General features: G+C 43.6%; 1 protein-coding gene and 2 non-coding genes across 3 annotated transcripts in view; 1 reads left to right on the top strand and 2 right to left on the bottom strand.

Annotated features, from left to right (window-relative positions):
• Positions 1-1195: 1195 nt before the first annotated feature.
• The window catches only part of Pmar_PMAR021887 (conserved hypothetical protein), a gene marked incomplete at both ends in the record, with an annotated part of 21796 nt that continues 5598 nt past the window's right edge, over positions 1196-17393 (top strand). The window contains 28 exons of the mRNA XM_002767186.1: positions 1196-1326; positions 1866-2005; positions 2588-2723; positions 3468-3732; positions 4205-4317; positions 4371-4471; positions 4749-4843; positions 6446-6554; positions 6684-6857; positions 7207-7353; positions 7401-7575; positions 7943-8054; positions 8448-8562; positions 9024-9188; positions 9662-9856; positions 10196-10315; positions 10368-10562; positions 11417-11553; positions 11868-11955; positions 12354-12453; positions 13209-13345; positions 13463-13581; positions 13628-13749; positions 14363-14465; positions 14893-14998; positions 15044-15152; positions 16756-16927; positions 16982-17168. Coding sequence (XP_002767232.1) covers positions 1196-1326; positions 1866-2005; positions 2588-2723; positions 3468-3732; positions 4205-4317; positions 4371-4471; positions 4749-4843; positions 6446-6554; positions 6684-6857; positions 7207-7353; positions 7401-7575; positions 7943-8054; positions 8448-8562; positions 9024-9188; positions 9662-9856; positions 10196-10315; positions 10368-10562; positions 11417-11553; positions 11868-11955; positions 12354-12453; positions 13209-13345; positions 13463-13581; positions 13628-13749; positions 14363-14465; positions 14893-14998; positions 15044-15152; positions 16756-16927; positions 16982-17168 — 3868 coding nt within the window. The remainder of the gene's footprint in view (positions 1327-1865; positions 2006-2587; positions 2724-3467; positions 3733-4204; positions 4318-4370; positions 4472-4748; positions 4844-6445; positions 6555-6683; positions 6858-7206; positions 7354-7400; positions 7576-7942; positions 8055-8447; positions 8563-9023; positions 9189-9661; positions 9857-10195; positions 10316-10367; positions 10563-11416; positions 11554-11867; positions 11956-12353; positions 12454-13208; positions 13346-13462; positions 13582-13627; positions 13750-14362; positions 14466-14892; positions 14999-15043; positions 15153-16755; positions 16928-16981; positions 17169-17393) is intronic.
• Pmar_PMAR021886 lies at positions 6574-6646 on the bottom strand. Its single transcript has one exon. It is a non-coding gene; the product is annotated as a tRNA-Arg (tRNA).
• Positions 9557-9629, bottom strand: Pmar_PMAR021885. The gene has a single exon. It is a non-coding gene; the product is annotated as a tRNA-Arg (tRNA).

Here is a 17393-nt window from a genome sequence, read left to right as displayed (position 1 = left end):
CTCGGTGGAACAACCCTCTTGGGGATCGACAGATCCGCGAGCCACCGTGGGGAGGGACCCACTGGGCGAGCGACAAAACCCCAGACGCGACAAGCGACAACTAATGGCCTGACGACGGCTGCAAAAATGCAAAGTTTTTATTGACCAGTTCGATTTGAATCATTTTCGCATGAATTACTGCGGGCTCTTTACTATCCACACTACGCTAGTTTGTTTCACAGTTCACATCCTGGTTTTTCACATAAGGTGCGTTCAACTCAATCTTGCTTACTTACGTGCACTTGCATTTTCTACATATTGTGGCGCACCATATGATATGGTCCATATCGTGTGTTTATTACTCCTTGTTCGTTGCGTACTGTGATTAACATCAACAAGTACTAACATTTTAGTGCGTAGCATGTATGGCACCAGTGATCTAATGCTGTGGCGCGGCATCTTTTGCATTAGAGCTGCCAGCTGCTCCGGAATGAGGCAGATAGTTAAAGCTCGTTTCCTACACCTCCACCTCTATACTGGTCACATTGCATGCAGTGCTTGGTGGTAGTTGACCTGCGACGTGTGCCTATCATTCATGCAAGTACTGCAAAATACTTCAGCCTATCGTGCTCAAGCCTTGACACGCGTAGTAGCGACGAGCCCCCGCAGCGGAGGCTCTCCCAGAGCCGACTGCCGGGATCGGAGCCTACCATACAGGTCGACCGTCGAACTCAATCCAGGTTTCTCAGCGTCTTCAATTTGGTGCGCTCAAGCGTTAGGCTTTACATGCAATTTTCAATAACATGAGCTTCATAAGCTCTACAAGCCGTACCTCGCACACACTTTGTCTTTTACTGGTATTAGAACCTACGATCCTCAGTGGAGATTCCCCACCCAGGGAGATCTGGTTGAAATCGGTAGCTCTTTAGTGAGTCTCAAATGCGGGGGAAGCTGCACTGGAAATAGGACTACGGTGTGATTCGGATGGTCTCGCGATATTTCGAAGGAGTGGTATGGCAATTTTCGGTTATGTAAATTATACAGATATATGTTGGAATTTCACCCAATTGAAAACACTAGTGAAAAAAAATATTTCACAAACCACTGCATAGCGTGTTTTCACAGAGTATCACGCCACGTAAAATGGGTGAAACTCCATTACTATTGTAAATTTTCCATGCTAATTAAATCACTTGAGAAAAAATTTTTCACCTAGATTTATGATTACTGAGGACGGGTTATTCGTATTATCGTCGGAAGTTGGAGTAGTCGATGTGGAGCCATCGGAGGTGGTACAGAAAGGCCGGCTAGGACCGGGCAGGATGATTCTGGTGGATACGAAACAGGGTGAGTTGGATAATTTCGTGGCGCGTGACGAAAAGTTAATCGGAGAAAATTAATTTTTACAAGGCCTAGAAAGAAATACAATGCATTTCGTGGCGCGTGACGCTGATCTCCAAGGGAAAAAATGACCGAGAAAAGTGAATTTTACAAGGCCTGGAAAAAATACTGTAAATTTCGTGGCGAGTGACGGTGATTTTCACGAAAAAAAGTTCATGTGAAAACGAGTAAAGCGAGAAAAGTGATTTTTACAAGGCCTAGAGTAAGATATAATGTATTTTGTGGCGCGTGATGGTGAATTTCACGGGAAAAAAATTAACCGAAATTTTACAAGCAAATTTTAAATTTAACAATTTTACAAGTTCATTTGGAAACCTTTTTTGAAAATTGTGGTGTTATAGCTTTGTGAAAAATGCGATAATTTTTGGAGGCAAATTTCACTAGGCCTAATCAGGCGATAAAAATTCGCCAAATTTCTCTCAGAATTTTAATATTGTCATCAGAATATGTAACATATTTTCCCACACTGCTTTTGATGTGATCAGGCCGAGTGGTTTTGGATAGCGAAATCAAGGATACTTTCAGCAGGATTGCACCCTTTAAAAATTTCCTGCAACAAGCGGTCTTTATAGATGCGGAATCTACAAAGAGGATTACTGTTGATGATTATGGTTCGAAGGGCAAGGTGAGCGGGTCGAAAATTTGGTACAGGAAAACATGCACATGGTGAACTACATGTGTTGATGACAATGGGAAAATTCCGAGAGAATTTTGGTGAATTTTTTTCATTGGTTTTGGCACAGGTCAACTCAGCTGAGGGAAGATATATTTCACATTCGTGAAACCGTCTGGGGAAATCGAAGCGGTTTTTTATTTGTTTCTGGCTTGAAAAACTGCTATCAGAGCATACCCCAGTGTTCAGCCTCAAACGCTCATTGGTTAACACGAAATACTAAAATTTAGAATTTTTCTCCGTGAGTGAAAAAAAAATCGCGTCTCGCTGTGCTGCGTATTATTGGCATCGCGAGTGGCTGTGGTATTCTCCTTAGGGCATGCCTGAATGAAATTGGAAAAGTTTGATAATTGAAAATTCGCAAATATTTTTACTTGAAAATTATTTGTTAAGTTGCCCGTGAGTTAAAAAAAATCGCTCATTACGTAAACTTTCTTTGGGGAATTGAAATAACATTAAAAGTGTTTGGCAATTGAAAATTCCGGCAAACTGATGCGCTGATCATCGTTTTTCGTATACGTATACTTTCTTTAGGGAATACCAATAACATTGGAAGTGCTCGATATTGCTGAAGTCGCGGTAACAGAGCAGTTGGTCATGCATGGTTATGTAGCTGAGATGCTCGATATGATATTGGGCCCGATGGCGAGAGTCGGCCAGGAGCCTCTAGGTGGGCCTACTTTGAATCTTTATGTGGGGAACCTTGGATATCTTTTGATAGTTATTATGAAACATTGATTTAAAAATGTTCGAGCTGGGGTTCGAACCCGCATGCATAGTTTTAATGAACGAATAGACCCTAGTGTACATACCAAGATGGGAGTAGAATGATTATGATGGTGCCGATTCTCGAACATCGCTAGTGTAACAATCACTAGTGTGTTATGCAAGTAGCACTATAAAGATTCCGTATAGGTAGACCGAGATATAAGTTTCAACTGCGCACTACTCAACGACTAGAGCAGAACGATGTAGATATACATGAGATACGTTTGCTGAGGGACAAGGCTATGTAGCTATTTACTGATGATTACTGTGAGAAATTTTAATTGGAAAAATGTCGTAGCTGGGATTCGCACCTGCGACCTCTGGTCATGTTGTCATGTTGAGAATATGGTAAACGCAGTATAGATGAGTTATGTATTGGTAAATGAATGTTGATGAACTATGTGATAAGATTAAGAGTAGGAAAAAGTCAACTACATGTGCTGATGACAACGCGAAAATTTTGGCGAAAATTTTGTCTTTTTACACTTGAAAATATCGCATTTTTCGCCGAAAAAAATGAGAGTTTCTCAGAGTGTTTCTGAGTAACGCCATATGGAGCGGAAAACTCTCGCATCTGCTTCTAAGTTTCCTATACTATCAAATTATGGGTAATTTTCGGGCGCGCGCTTTTTACAAATAAGCTCAGGTTCGATGGGTCACGATGCACCACTGGCGTGCTTATCTCGGCTGCCGTTATCATCGTTTTACTATATGCAGCAGCTCTTCGCAGAGGCGACTAACCCTGCGATTGACCCTCTACGAGAGTCCATTGTGATGAGCTTGGAGTGCCCTATAGGACCGCAGTTGTTGAGCTGTGACGAGCAGTGTGAAAGGGCCGATTTTGAAAGACCTCATGCGCTTGCGTGCGGACCTAATCCGGCGAGAAGGGTGGTATTGGACGAACCGATTCTGTGTCCGTGGAGATATCAACAATTGTTGGACTTGGACAGCGAGAGAGATGGAACGACGTTTCCGGTTAGTGTGGTGGACACTACATATAGGATCGAAGCTGGCAGGGATATAAGGAGAGGAGGAGGTGGGCGGGCGCGTAATTTTGTGGCGCGTGACGGTGATTGATGACATCATGTCGGGGTGGAATCACCTGCGTTAGTGAAAATACTAAAAACCTGAGAATTTTTCGTGCTGCTATTTGGAACACAGCTGAGCTCAGGTGAGGAAAGCAAATATATATTCCAGCGCCATGGAGTTCCACCCGTGATATGAGAAACAATGATAAAGAACATATTTCACGACTACTGCATAGTGCGAATATCGGGCTTTTTTTTTCACGGAGTATTACGCCACTTCACGGAAAACGGGTGAAATTCTAATAATGTGGAGGATGCCGGGATTGAACCTGCGGTCTCTGGTTTTAGCTCTGAGAGATTTCTCGGGGGCGTGTGCACTTGAGTCGAGACTTCATGATATTTGCGAGGAAGCAGAGGCGGCAGTTCATGATGGTGCGGGAATATTAATTCTCTGTGATCGTCGGGCTGGTGAGTATCTTTTAATCTGTCGGAACCTCAGGGGACATGAAGATTCTTTTTAGGTCCGAGTAGAGTACCTGTTGATGCCCTCCTTGCAGTAGGGGCGGTTCACCATCGTTTGATAAAATGCCGTTTGAGAAGCCAAACTGCTATTATAGCTGAGGTGAATGCTCTCGTGTGAAGTGTGGGAAAAAATATGCACATGGTCAACTACATTAGGAGAATATGAAGATTGTGCGGAAACTTGGTTGAATTCTTATTGGTTTCTGTCTACTTATATTTGTATACGAACTGTTAAACTCGGCTGAGGAAAGCGAACATATATTCCAACATTGAAGAAACTAATTCATTGATAATTTATAATGGAATCCAGCTTCTGTGAATATACATTAACAGAGGGATAGCAGAGGGTGGCTTGGTAGTTTTGGAATTAATTTCAGGTTGGTGCGGTATCGTCCATACACCAGATGTGTTGCCTGCTAGCGTTTGGTGCTGATGCTATTTATCCTTATCTGGCATACGCTGCTTTAACGAGGTAAATTCGGGCGTTGGTGTGCTTTCATCGTGATGGAAATGCTAAGAACATACGGAGGTTTGTGGAGGCTAGTACCGCTAGGGGCTGTGCTCGAGGAGTTTCGCCGATGACGTGTTACTCTGTCTCTAGAGTAACAGTAACAGTGTAGAGTAACTCTAGAGTAACAGTAACAGTGTAGAGTAACTCTAGAGTAACAGTAACAGTGTAGAGTAACTCTAGAGTAACAGTAACAGTGTAGAGTAACTCTAGAGTAACAGTAACAGTGTAGAGTAACTCTAGAGTAACAGTAACAGTGTAGAGTAACTCTAGAGTAACAGTAACAGTGTAGAGTAACTCTAGAGTAACAGTAACAGTGTAGAGTAACTCTAGAGTAACAGTAACAGTGTAGAGTAACTCTAGAGTAACAGTAACAGTGTAGAGTAACTCTAGAGTAACAGTAACAGTGTAGAGTAACTCTAGAGTAACAGTAACAGTGTAGAGTAACTCTAGAGTAACAGTAACAGTGTAGAGTAACTCTAGAGTAACAGTAACAGTGTAGAGTAACTCTAGAGTAACAGTAACAGTGTAGAGTAACTCTAGAGTAACAGTAACAGTGTAGAGTAACTCTAGAGTAACAGTAACAGTGTAGAGTAACTCTAGAGCAACAGTAACAGTGTAGAGGAACTCTAGAGTAACAGTGTAGAGTAACTCTAGAGTAACAGTAACAGTGTAGAGTAACTCTAGAGTAACAGTAACAGTGTAGAGTAACTCTAGAGCAACAGTAACAGTGTAGAGGAGCTCTAGAGTAACAGTGTAGAGTAACTCTAGAGTAACAGTAACAGTGTAGAGTAACTCTAGAGTAACAGTAACAGTGTAGAGTAACTCTAGAGTAACAGTAACAGTGTAGAGTAACTCTAGAGTAACAGTAAAAGTGTAGAGTAACTCTAGAGTAACAGTAACAGTGTAGAGTAACTCTAGAGTAACAGTAACAGTGTAGAGTAACTCTAGAGCAACAGTAACAGTGTAGAGGAACTCTAGAGTAACAGTGTAGAGTAACTCTAGAGTAACAGTAACAGTGTAGAGTAACTCTAGAGTAACAGTAACAGTGTAGAGTAACTCTAGAGTAACAGTAACAGTGTAGAGTACCTCTAGAGTAACAGTAACAGTGTAGAGTAACTCTAGAGTAACAGTAACAGTGTAGAGTAACTCTAGAGTAACAGTAACAGTGTAGAGTAACTCTAGAGTAACAGTAACAGTGTAGAGTAACTCTAGAGTAACAGTAACAGTGTAGAGTAACTCTAGAGTAACAGTAACAGTATAGAGTAACTCTAGAGTAACAGTAGATTTGAAAGTATATCGCATATACAATGTAGCGATGGCTATGAACATTTGTTGTGATGATGAGAGTACCCGTTTGGGACTGTGATGATAGTGACAACTTTTTCACTATCATTTGTCCTACGAAATAACACACATTTGCATATCAAACTGCCACGTACTCAACGTGGATGAAATTTAATCTCTTACATATGTTGCGCATAGATTGATTCATGCCTGTCTAGAAATTAACGCGGTCTTTCACATTAGCATTTCAAGTGAGCACGTCTTGTATGTTGGTGTCAGAGTGCGTCCGTCGAGTATGGGGGTTGCGAGGGACTCGACTGTGGTGGAGATGAGCTTGAATAAGATGGTGAAGAATTATAGGGCTGCGGCACATGCTGGAATTCTCAAGGTGAGGGGGGAGGGAAATATACCCTACCCGGGGATCGAACCCGGAATCTCCACCTTAGGAGGGTGGCGCCTTATCCATTGGGCCAGCAGGGCGTGTGTGTCGTTGATATTCGTATAGCTTCCCTTCCAGGTTATGTCCAAGATGGGTATTTCATGCCTGTCGAGTTACAAAGGAGCTCAACTATTCCAATGCATTGGCCTTGCACCTGACGTTAGGAATCTCTGTTTTGATGCATGTTTGTCATCACTTGGGGGCGTGGGCTTCCGAGCCTTGCAAGAAGATGCGCTCAGGCTACACACTAATGTGAGTTGATGTTGGCAATAGAGCGAGTTCCTCTACTCTTATGGAGTTCTCTGACCTTTTTCTGGCTGCAGGGATAAGTGTGTCCCGAACCTGAGCAGGAATAAAAGTACATGAAAGAATCGCGATGAACACTACAGTGCGTGTCAATTTGATATGCAAATGTGTGTAGGGCAAATGACAGTGAACAAGTTGTCGCTATCATCACAGTCCCAAACGGGTACTCTCATCATCACAACACATGTTCATAGCCATCGTTACATCGCATATGCGATATAGTTTCAAATCGATTATCATTAACTTCATAAAATAACACACATTTGCATATCAAATTCACACGTACTGTATTTAGGCGTATCCTTCTCGCCCCCTGCCACCCCTGGTAGACGCCGAGACGAGCCGCTATGCGCTGCCCGAGATGGGCATGTATCATTTCCGCTCCGTCGGGAACGCATCGGAGCTCCACATGAACGCCCCTGATGTTATAGCGAAGGTTCAGGTGGGTTGATTAAAAAATGACACCTGTGGGATTCGAACCTTGTGTAGGAGTCGGCCAGAAAAGACTCGCCGATCGCATACAAGGAATATGAAGAATGGGAAAACGCCTTAGTCGATGAGTGTGAACTCCGCGGGCTTTTGGAGATTTGCTATGACAAGTGTTCGCCGATCGCTGTGGAAAGCGTGGAAACGGAGACTGAAATTGTAAAGAGATTCTGCACAGGTGGGGTTTGGCCTTCGCTCCGCTGTTGGTGAGAGGCTTGGAATGGACCTAGTTTGTATCATACCATGTTGAGCCTTTGGATACGCTGTTGATGGATGTGCTTCTCCTAAGAGGAATATATGTTTGCCTTTCTCAGCTGAGCTCGGGAGTTTCCTCAATTATTGTGGAAGTTTACATACAAAGTGTAAAGAAAGCAATGAGAAATTTCCTCTCAAGATTTTCATATTGTCACCAACATATGTAATTGAACATGTGAATATTTTACTGCACTGCCTACTACTCGCGCTCCGTTGTGATAGCATAGGAGTCTGGAAGAACAATTTTGTGAAATTTATCGCTGCATCGCTCCGCTGACCTCATTTCACAGGTGCTGTTTCTTTTGGTGCCATCTCGTCACCGACCCACGAGGCGTTGGCTATGGCGATGAACTCCCTGGGTGGTCGATCTAATACGGGAGAAGGGGGAGAAGATGAGGCCAGGTGGGATCGTATTATACCCCCCTTTTGTGGCGGGATCTGCACATTTGTTGATGAGAATATGTTAGGAAAATTCTCGCATAATTTCTGTACACGAATACCGGAATTAGTGTATAAATCATCGTATTTTGCAACGAAACTACTGAGCTCAGCAGCTGAGGAAAGCGATTACATATATTCCTACTCCAACACTGTATAGGAAACTCTTCTGAGCTCAGCAGCTGAGGAAAGCGAACATATATTCTTATTCCAACACTGTATAGGAAATTCTTCTGAGCTCAGATGAGGAAAGGGAACAAATATTCCTACTCCAACATTGTATAGGAAACTCTTCTGAGCTCAGCAGCTGAGGAAAGCGAACATATATTCCGACTCCAACGACACTGGCTCATTTAGGTTTGGTGAAGATAATGAGGTGAGGTCTCGTATCAAGCAAGTAGCCTCTGGCCGATTCGGTGTAACTGCGGCGTATTTGGCGGACGCTGACGAGATTCAGATAAAACTAGCACAGGTGGGGGTTTTGGCAGTTTGGAAATTCTGAGGAAATTCTCTTTGGTTTTTGTACTCGAACTCGTATGTAAACGTGAGGGAACTCCTGAGCTCAGCTGAGGAAAGCGAACATATACCAACTTCAACTTTGGGTTTCGGAATTCCTATCGCGTCCTGTATGTTTTGAAACTCTAGCATGTAGTGTTGAAGAGTTGGAATATATGTTCGCTTTTCTCAGTTGAACTCAGAAGAGTTTCCTCACTAACTGCACACGTTTACATACAAATCCGTATAGAATCAATGAGAATTTCCCGAAATTTTCACCAACTTATGTACATATTTGAATCTGGGTGTATACTTGAACTGTATCAGAAGAGCCACGGATATGATATTCGACACACCGAAGTTCAGCAATCGTTGACATTGACGGTCCAATTCCGAAGTCCAGCCTTTGTCCGTATACACCGAGCCTTCCTTGGTCAGGGCGCTAAGCCGGGCGAAGGAGGGGAGTTGCCAGGGTATAAGGTCGTCGGTGCCATCGCGGAGATTCGGAAGTCCACCCCGGGGGTTGGGCTGATATCACCTCCTCCTCATCACGATATGTACAGTATTGAGGATGTGGCTCAACTGATATCGGATTTGAAACATGTGAGTGGAAGTGAATCGGGGATGGTATTATCAATTCGTTGAGGAAATGCAAGAGAGCAAGTGGTGGCAAGTCTAATCACACTAAAAATACAGTGTGAACCGAATCGTTTTCAACGTTGAGGAAATGCAAGAGAGCAAGTGGTGGCAAGTCTAGTCACACTAGAAATACAGTGTGAAACAAATCGTTATGCATATCTAGGTTCTCTTTAATTTGAGAGTAGTACGACTATAGGCTACTGACCGCTCCTGAAACGCTGGTGTCAATCGATTCACATTGTTATCATGTTGACTTTCGAACTCTTAAAAAAATTGAGGGAGTTACTTTGCATAACAGTTTGCTCCACACCGTATAATGTGTTGGGAGAATATACCCTACCCGGGGATCGAACCCGGAATCTCCACCTTAGGAGGGTGGCGCCTTATCCATTGGGCCAGCAGGGCGTATGGATGAGGAGTTTTCGCTTGTGGTTTAGACCAATCCAACGGCAAGAATATCTCTCAAGTTGGTGTCTAAGATCGGAGTAGGCATCATCGCCGCTGGCCTAGTGAAGGGTGGTGCTGGTCATGTTGTTATCTCTGGCAACAGTGGGGGGACGGGCGCCGCGAAATGGACCAGTATTAAACACGCTGGAGGGCCGTGGGAACTGGGCCTGGCAGAGTCGCATCAGGTGAGGCGTAGCGGTGAGTGAAAGTATACGCGTATTAGATGTGAATATATAGTTGAAAATTATACGTAATATGAGTTTCACACTAGTGTAAAATATATTCCACGACTACTGCATATCACTGTATTGGGGTTTTCACGGAGAATTGCGTGACTTCGCGTAAAACGGCTTGTGAAAGGCCTACATAGTAAAGTAGGCCAACAAAGTAAATATAATTGATCGATTGATAGTTTTTGTAAAATATTGGAGTATGATAATCCACCAGCGAGAAGAAAAATTTTACAATTTTTTTCCTTTTCGCTTTCGTGAGTTCGAATCCCGGGGATGTCATTATTTCTGCAGGTGTTGGTTTTGAATGGTCTCCGTGATCGAGTGGTGCTGCAAGCGGATGGACAGATCAGGACGGCTCGGGATGTTGTCTACGCGGGTCTGCTGGGCAGCGACGAAATTGCTATGACAACGGTGAGATCTCAGACGGTGAAATGTGTGTGGGAAGAATGTGCCGATAATCTAGGTGCCGATGATCGCACTGGGGTGTGTTATGATGAGGAAATGTCATCTTAATACGTGCCCTGTGGGAATCGCCACTCAAGATCCAGAGTTAGTTCGAAAGTTCGCGGGCCAGCCTGAGCACTTGGTGAACTTCCTATGGCTGATGGCTGGAGAAGTGAGGCAGATTATGGCTAGACTTGGCATGAGGCGATTCGAGGTGAGTGTGGTATAGGAAAAGTGGACGGGGGAAGATTTTAAGAATGATGACTTTCCTATAATCGTTGTGAAAGGGCTTACATTCGAGTTCAAAACCGCGCGAAACGCACGGTTGACTTACTATGCTACTATACGCTGCTTACTATGCTACTACTGGTACTTACTATCCTATGCTATTATATTGATTCGGGATTATAGAAGATATCTATCGTACAGTCATTTCGGTTCACTCTGTTGTTCGTTTTGGACACTTCATCACAAAATCAGAAACCCGGATTTTGTATTGATGTCATCGAGCTTCTGGTGAAAAGTTCGTGGTTTTTAACACTTCCTATCCCACCGGTTTAACACGTGCTAAAACATCACACTCCGCGGCATTTTCTACGTCGCATTACTCCTCATTGACAGTGTTAACTCATTGGAGCAGGCGAGTAATAGCCAGTATAGAGGTATAGCTGTGGGCTCAGTCACTGCTGTCTGAGCCTGCAGTATAAATCGGTAGATAGTGTGTTACACGACAGAGAGTTCGATAATGTTAACTTCTTACTCGTATAGAACTATTTCCGTTAGCATGTAATAGAATATCAGGAAAATTAATGTTATACGCCGATTTATTCGATAGTTTAGGAATTCAATGTAACAAGGACTCGCCCAATGAACATGCGTGATAACTGCAAGAAATCGCAATTCCGTGATGCTGTCGTTGGAGTAATTCTTTTGTACTCAAGTAGATCTGAGTGTCGTCGAAAAACGCGATATTCGCGGTGATATGCTGTAGTCGTGGAATATGTTTTTCATATCACTAGGGTGGTGGAACTCCTTTGGAGGGCCCAGGCGATGATGGTGTTATTGCAGGATTTGATCGGCCGAACGGACCTTCTTCGCATGAAGTCAGTGGTGCGTGAGAATAAGAAGACTGCTGTGATCGATTTGTCGGATATGCTTAAGCCGACTTGGGAGGCCTGGAGACGTGGAGATTCGCAGATGGGAAGGTGAGAGGAGAGTGGTATGAGCTTTGGTATTTTATGTATAGTATGCGGCGCAATGTAAATAATTAAAGTCCCGGATCAAATTCTGGGAAACGAGGATTCGATCAGAAATATGTGTAAGAAGAACATACATACAAAGTTTCGGCTGGTGACACGAAACGGGCTTTCCATATTGCACGTACTGTACAAAATTTCGAGAATTTGAGCTTTTGTCAAAGTTATGTAGCGGGCTCTTTATACTGCGTGTACTCTCTCAGAGGTCAGCGTGGGGAAGCATCGGCTACGGAATCAACGGTGGTCGGGTCTCCTGAGTCTAGATCGTCAGTGGCTGAGGATCTCGATGAGCGCATCCTTGCTCGGGCAAGGGCGATGATAGAAGGGGATGACAGCGATCTGGCACTGGAGGTAGGGGACTAATGAGCGCGAGCAAATTTAACAATGGAGTTTCACTGGTGATGTGAAAAAGACATTTCACATTTCACTCCACGGAGAACAGCTGTTTAATCAGACGCGGAAATTTACACGGAGTATCACGCCACTTCACGTAAAACGGGCGAAACTGCACTAATATACACTTATTAATATATATTTGATATATGGTCAGCAACCAAGGTGATGATGATATTAAGAATGATAATATTTTTTGTATTTGTAGGTGTGTTTATGCATTAGAATTCACCCGTTTTACGTGAAGTAGCGTAATACTTGGTAAAAACGCGAAGTGGTTTGTGAAATATGTTTTCCACTAGTGTTTTTCATATCGCGGGTATAACTCTATTGATAATATGAACTGCTGTGATCAGATGAAAGAGCCTATTTTGATCAACAATAGCGATCGAACGGTTGGCGCAAGGCTTTCATATGAGATTGCCAAGCACAGAGGATCGGCTGGTTTGCTCGAAGGTAGAGAGTGTTCGTGCCTCTTTAGTAGGGGAAAATATGCACATGGTCATGGACATATGTTGGTGGAAATTTGATAATTTCGAAGAGATTGTAGGACATTCCTGTTGGGTTTCTATCCAAATTGGTATATGAACTTGTATAATTAGTGAGAAAATTTCCGAGCTCAGCTGAGGGAAGCGAACAAATATTCCTACAACGCTGTATTCCGATATTGGCAGTTGATGTAGTGGACTTTAGTAGTCATCTATAGACTGAATAGAGCGGCTTATGGTGTCGTAACTGGTCGGTTAGTTGGTGTGTGCTTCTTTTTGGGAAAATTTTGTTTGCGACTTTTTACAGTTCAGCGGTTGGCTGTTAGTGTGCGAACTCTTCAGTCATTGACTTATTCTTATATGTGAATGGATAAAGAGATGTCTATTCCGGCTTGAGCTAATAATTTCACCTCGTTCCCCAGACAGTGTGTCCGAGTGGTTAAGGAGGTGGACTTGAAATCCACTGGGCTCTGCCCGCGCAGGTTCGATTCCTGCTGCTGTCGTTAATTGGTGTCACTATACATAAAAGATCATTAGTTTAGAATACCTTCTTCGGGTGGATGTGGAGATTGTCAATCCCAAGTTGGGAATATCATCTGCACAAAGTTGAGATTTCTTCTCTTTTGGAAAATCACTAGGAACCCGACTTTTCGTGACGAAATGTCTCTGGGGAGTTTGCGATTGGCTTCTGCTGGTGCTGGTGACGCCCGTGGCTTCTCTCAGGGTCGTTGCTGGTTTCCTTTTTTGGGAGTGCTGGACAGTCGTTTGGATCGTGGTTAATGAAGGGAGTATCCTTCTCGCTAGAGGGAGAGGCTAATGATTATGTCGGGAAAGGTCTATGCGGCGGGGATATTGACATAGTAATGGCGACACGGGGGGAGAATTGAACCAGGGTTCTTGGGGTTAGGAGTATAACGCTCTACTCACTGAGCTATTCAACTGTGGTGCTGTTTGGCTATGGTTTTTCCATCCCTCAGCGGCCACCGAAACCGCGCGCGCCCGAGTTCCTCCCCGAAGACAACGTCATCGTGGGAAATGCCTGTTTGTATGGTGCCACTGGCGGAAGACTTTTCATAAATGGTCAAGCAGGAGACAGGTATGTTCATCGAGATTGAGACAGTTTGATTTGATATTTGTTTTAGATTTGCTGTTCGTAATAGCGGAGCAGTAGCTGTCGTCGAAGGGTGCGGAGATCATGGTTGCGAGTATATGACTCGAGGGGTTGTTGTTGTGCTCGGCACCACGGGGAGGAACTTCGCTGCTGGTATATCGCAGTGTGGGAAAACATGCACATGTGTTGGTGACAGTATGGAAGTTTTGGTTTTTGCAAATTTCTATGTGAGTTCGTGTGTGAATTTTTATGATGTAGTGAGGAAACTGCTGAGCTCAGCTGAGCGAAGCGAATATAGATTTCGACATTGCCTTCGACACTTCCCTATAGGTTCGACATTGACATTGTTGTAGTTATAATACTTTATATTAAATTTGCATAAATGTAGGTATATCAATATGACATAATTTGTCGATGGGAGTGTAAATGTGCTAAAGCTTTTTCTCAGCGTCAACGATAGCATTCGTCAAGTGTTCCTCGTAGTACAAAACTGTCGTATGGATCTATTCCGCAGTCTCACAAGATTCACAAAATTAGTAATTACGTCGTCCAAAATACCGAAGCGAAATCTGATTGCCGAATCAGATTTTTTTGTGATTGCTCATATTTTATCACAATTCCACATATACCCGATTATAGATAAATCAGTGATAGACAATATTCATGTCAAAACTGCCGGGCTCGGCTGAGGAGCACTTCTCTTTGGGTTTCACAATAACATTGCTTTGGTTATAATTCTGTCGTATGTGAGATTAGAGTATTTTAGGTATGTCGGGAGGTCTGTCGTATGTTTTGGACTTGGATCGCAACCACTGCAATAAACAGACTGTTTACCTGGACCCGCTGGGAGGAGACGCTCGTGAGGACAAGTAAGAGATATACGCTGTTTTCCCTACCAACGCATGTTGTGGGAAGATATACGCATGGTCAACTACTGAGAAAGTTTTTGGGAAATTCTCGTTGGTTCGCTCTCCTTAGCGGAGTCTAGGAGTTTGATTGCTTACTATAGAATTTTATATATGAATTCGGGTGGATGTATACAGAAATCCAAGAGAATTTTCCCGAAATTTCCTCTCAGAATTTTCATATTGTCACCAACACGTGAGCCGCTAATCAGCAAATGATGTGGTTGTGAATGCTGAGTATGCCTAGATATTATGTGGTTGTGGATGCTCAATGCGCAAGGTATATGGAGCGAAAAACTTTTTACACTTTTCGATTTGTGCATGTCATCCTTGCGCAGGGGTTATAATAATTTTATCGGCGCGATCACAGTCATTATTGTGTTTTTTTCAGAGTTGCCCTGAAGGCGCTGTTGTCGGAGCATCTGAAGAGGACGGGTTCGCCACAAGCGGCGAAGCTCCTCGCTGACTGGGCCAACTCGATCAAGCGATTCACGAAAGTGAGTTTCGATTGGAAATAGTTTCGTGGCGAGTGACGCTGACAGGTCTTCCCTCATGAGTATAAACGCGTGTTGAAAGAAGCAATCGTGGAACATGTGAAGACGGGCAGTACGGTCGCTGCGGGGATCCTCAACGACTTTGAAAATATGCGGCGTTCTTGTGTGAGCACGAAGACTTCAGCGAAAAGCGTAGGCGAATCGGATTGAAAAATCTTCGCAGTGCGTGACGTGTGAATCTTAGATAATTGCGCGATATAATTTATGGAGGAGTACGGTCGATGGTAAGGAAGATCACACGTTGGAGGCGTTGGGGTTGGGGGACGTGCCGAAGGACAATGTTGGTGATTTGCTCAATAATGTGTCTTCTGGTCGAGGGATGGCCAGGGCGTTCCGAATGGGGTAGGGAGTATTTTTAGTGACATGTGCTGGCGTGCTGAGAAGGTCAGTGGTATATGAGCTTTTCTTGAGATATTCTTGAAAATAGTTGTGAAAACTTTATAGTGTTACTTTGATGTACGGTAACTTTCTAGTGACCTTTTTAGTGACATGTGCTGGCGTGCTGGAAGGGCACTAGTGATGTATATGAGTTTTTCTTGAGATATTGAAGACAGTAGTGGAAACTTTGGTAACTTTTTAGTGACATGTGCTGGCGTGCTTGAGAGGTGAACATTCACTGTTGTAGGCAGTGTGAGAATATATTCACATGGTCAACTACATGTGTTGGTGACAATATGAAAATTGTGAGGAAATTTTGGGAAATCCTTGTTGGTTTCTGTTCACTTCTACTCGAATTCGTATATAAACTCCTGTAATTAGCTTTGGAAACTCTTCTGAGCTCAGCAGCTGAGGAAAGCGAACATATATTCCTACTCCAACACTGTATAGGAAACTCTTCTGAGCTCAGCAGCTGAGGAAAGCGATTACATATATTCCTACTCCAACACTGTATAGGAAACTCTTCTGAGCTCAGCAGCTGAGGAAAGCGATTACATATATTCCTACTCCAACACTGTATAGGAAACTCTTCTGAGCTCAGCAGCTGAGGAAAGCGATTACATATATTCCTACTCCAACACTGTATAGGAAACTCTTCTGAGCTCAGCTGAGGAAAGCGATTACATATATTCCTACTCCAACACTGTATAGGAAACTCTTCTGAGCTCAGCTGAGGAAAGCGATTACATATATTCCTACTCCAACACTGTATAGGAAACTCTTCTGAGCTCAGCAGCTGAGGAAAGCGATTACATATATTCCTACTCCAACACTGTATAGGAAACTCTTCTGAGCTCAGCAGCTGAGGAAAGCGATAACATATATTCCTACTCCAACGCTGTATGGGGAACTCTTCTGAGCTCAGCAGCTGAGGAAAGCGATTACATATATTCCTACTCCAACACTGGTCGTAGATATCGCATGTGGAGGAAAGGGCACTATAAAGGCTCCAAGGACTTACCACTCGTTGTTGACATCGATCGCTTTCTAGCGGAGCAATTCCCTCATCAATGGGAAAAATTCACGGAAGGACTCAAAAAGGTGGGATCGCCCTATGTTGAACATTTTCCGGATTTTTTCCCGCTGAATCAGACGCCGGGAGCATCGGATCCTCTAACACCAGCAGTTAGATCTTTGGCAAAAGCAACAGCACGAAGCCCTCCCGCGAGTGGTCATTCGAGGAAGCCCTCCATGGGGTCTGATGGGAAACGAGGTTCTGCTGATATCGAGGATGTGGTGACGGGTATGAGGTGAGCGTTGAGGAAATGCAAGATTGCAAGATTTAGATATGAGGCCGGCTAGTGTGGCCTTCCCTGATAAGCGGGCTGGGTTTAAGTTGTATTCCCGACGGAATCCGATGATTTCGCGCGCCCCGAAATCGAGAGTGCTTGACTGGGAGGAAATATACAGCAAGAAGCCGCATAGATCGAGGCTGTGGGTTCGAACCCTGGTGAGCGCATTTTTTAATGTAATTTTTTAATTGGTCAGATATGACCAGTTGCTGACGACTCAGACTGCTAGATGTATGGACTGTGGCACGCCGACATGCCACTATCCCAATACGGGAGGAGGAGGATGTCCGTTGGGAAATCGCATACCAACATTTAATCAACTCGTATATGAAGGGCAGTGGAAATTGGCATTGGATCGTCTGCTTGATACGAACAACTTCCCGGTGAGCAACTTGAAGTGTTGAAAAATATGTTTTGGATTTCCTCAGTTGAGCTCGGGAATGTTTCACACAAGAATTTGGGTATAAGAATTTTCCTCAGAATTTTCATATTATTCGATAACGCATGTGGTTGACCATGTGCAGATTTTCCTTGTATGCTGGAAATTTCACCATGAACGAAATTTCCCTTCACGAGATGGTAAAAAGCGAGAGATTTCATTTAGTAGA

The sequence above is a fragment of the Perkinsus marinus genome (genome assembly GCF_000006405.1).
Source record: "Perkinsus marinus ATCC 50983 genomic scaffold scf_1104296970892, whole genome shotgun sequence".
Lineage (NCBI taxonomy): Eukaryota > Perkinsozoa > Perkinsida > Perkinsidae > Perkinsus > Perkinsus marinus.
Note: the sequence above shows the minus strand (reverse complement) of the source record. Positions and strands in the feature narration are given on the sequence as shown.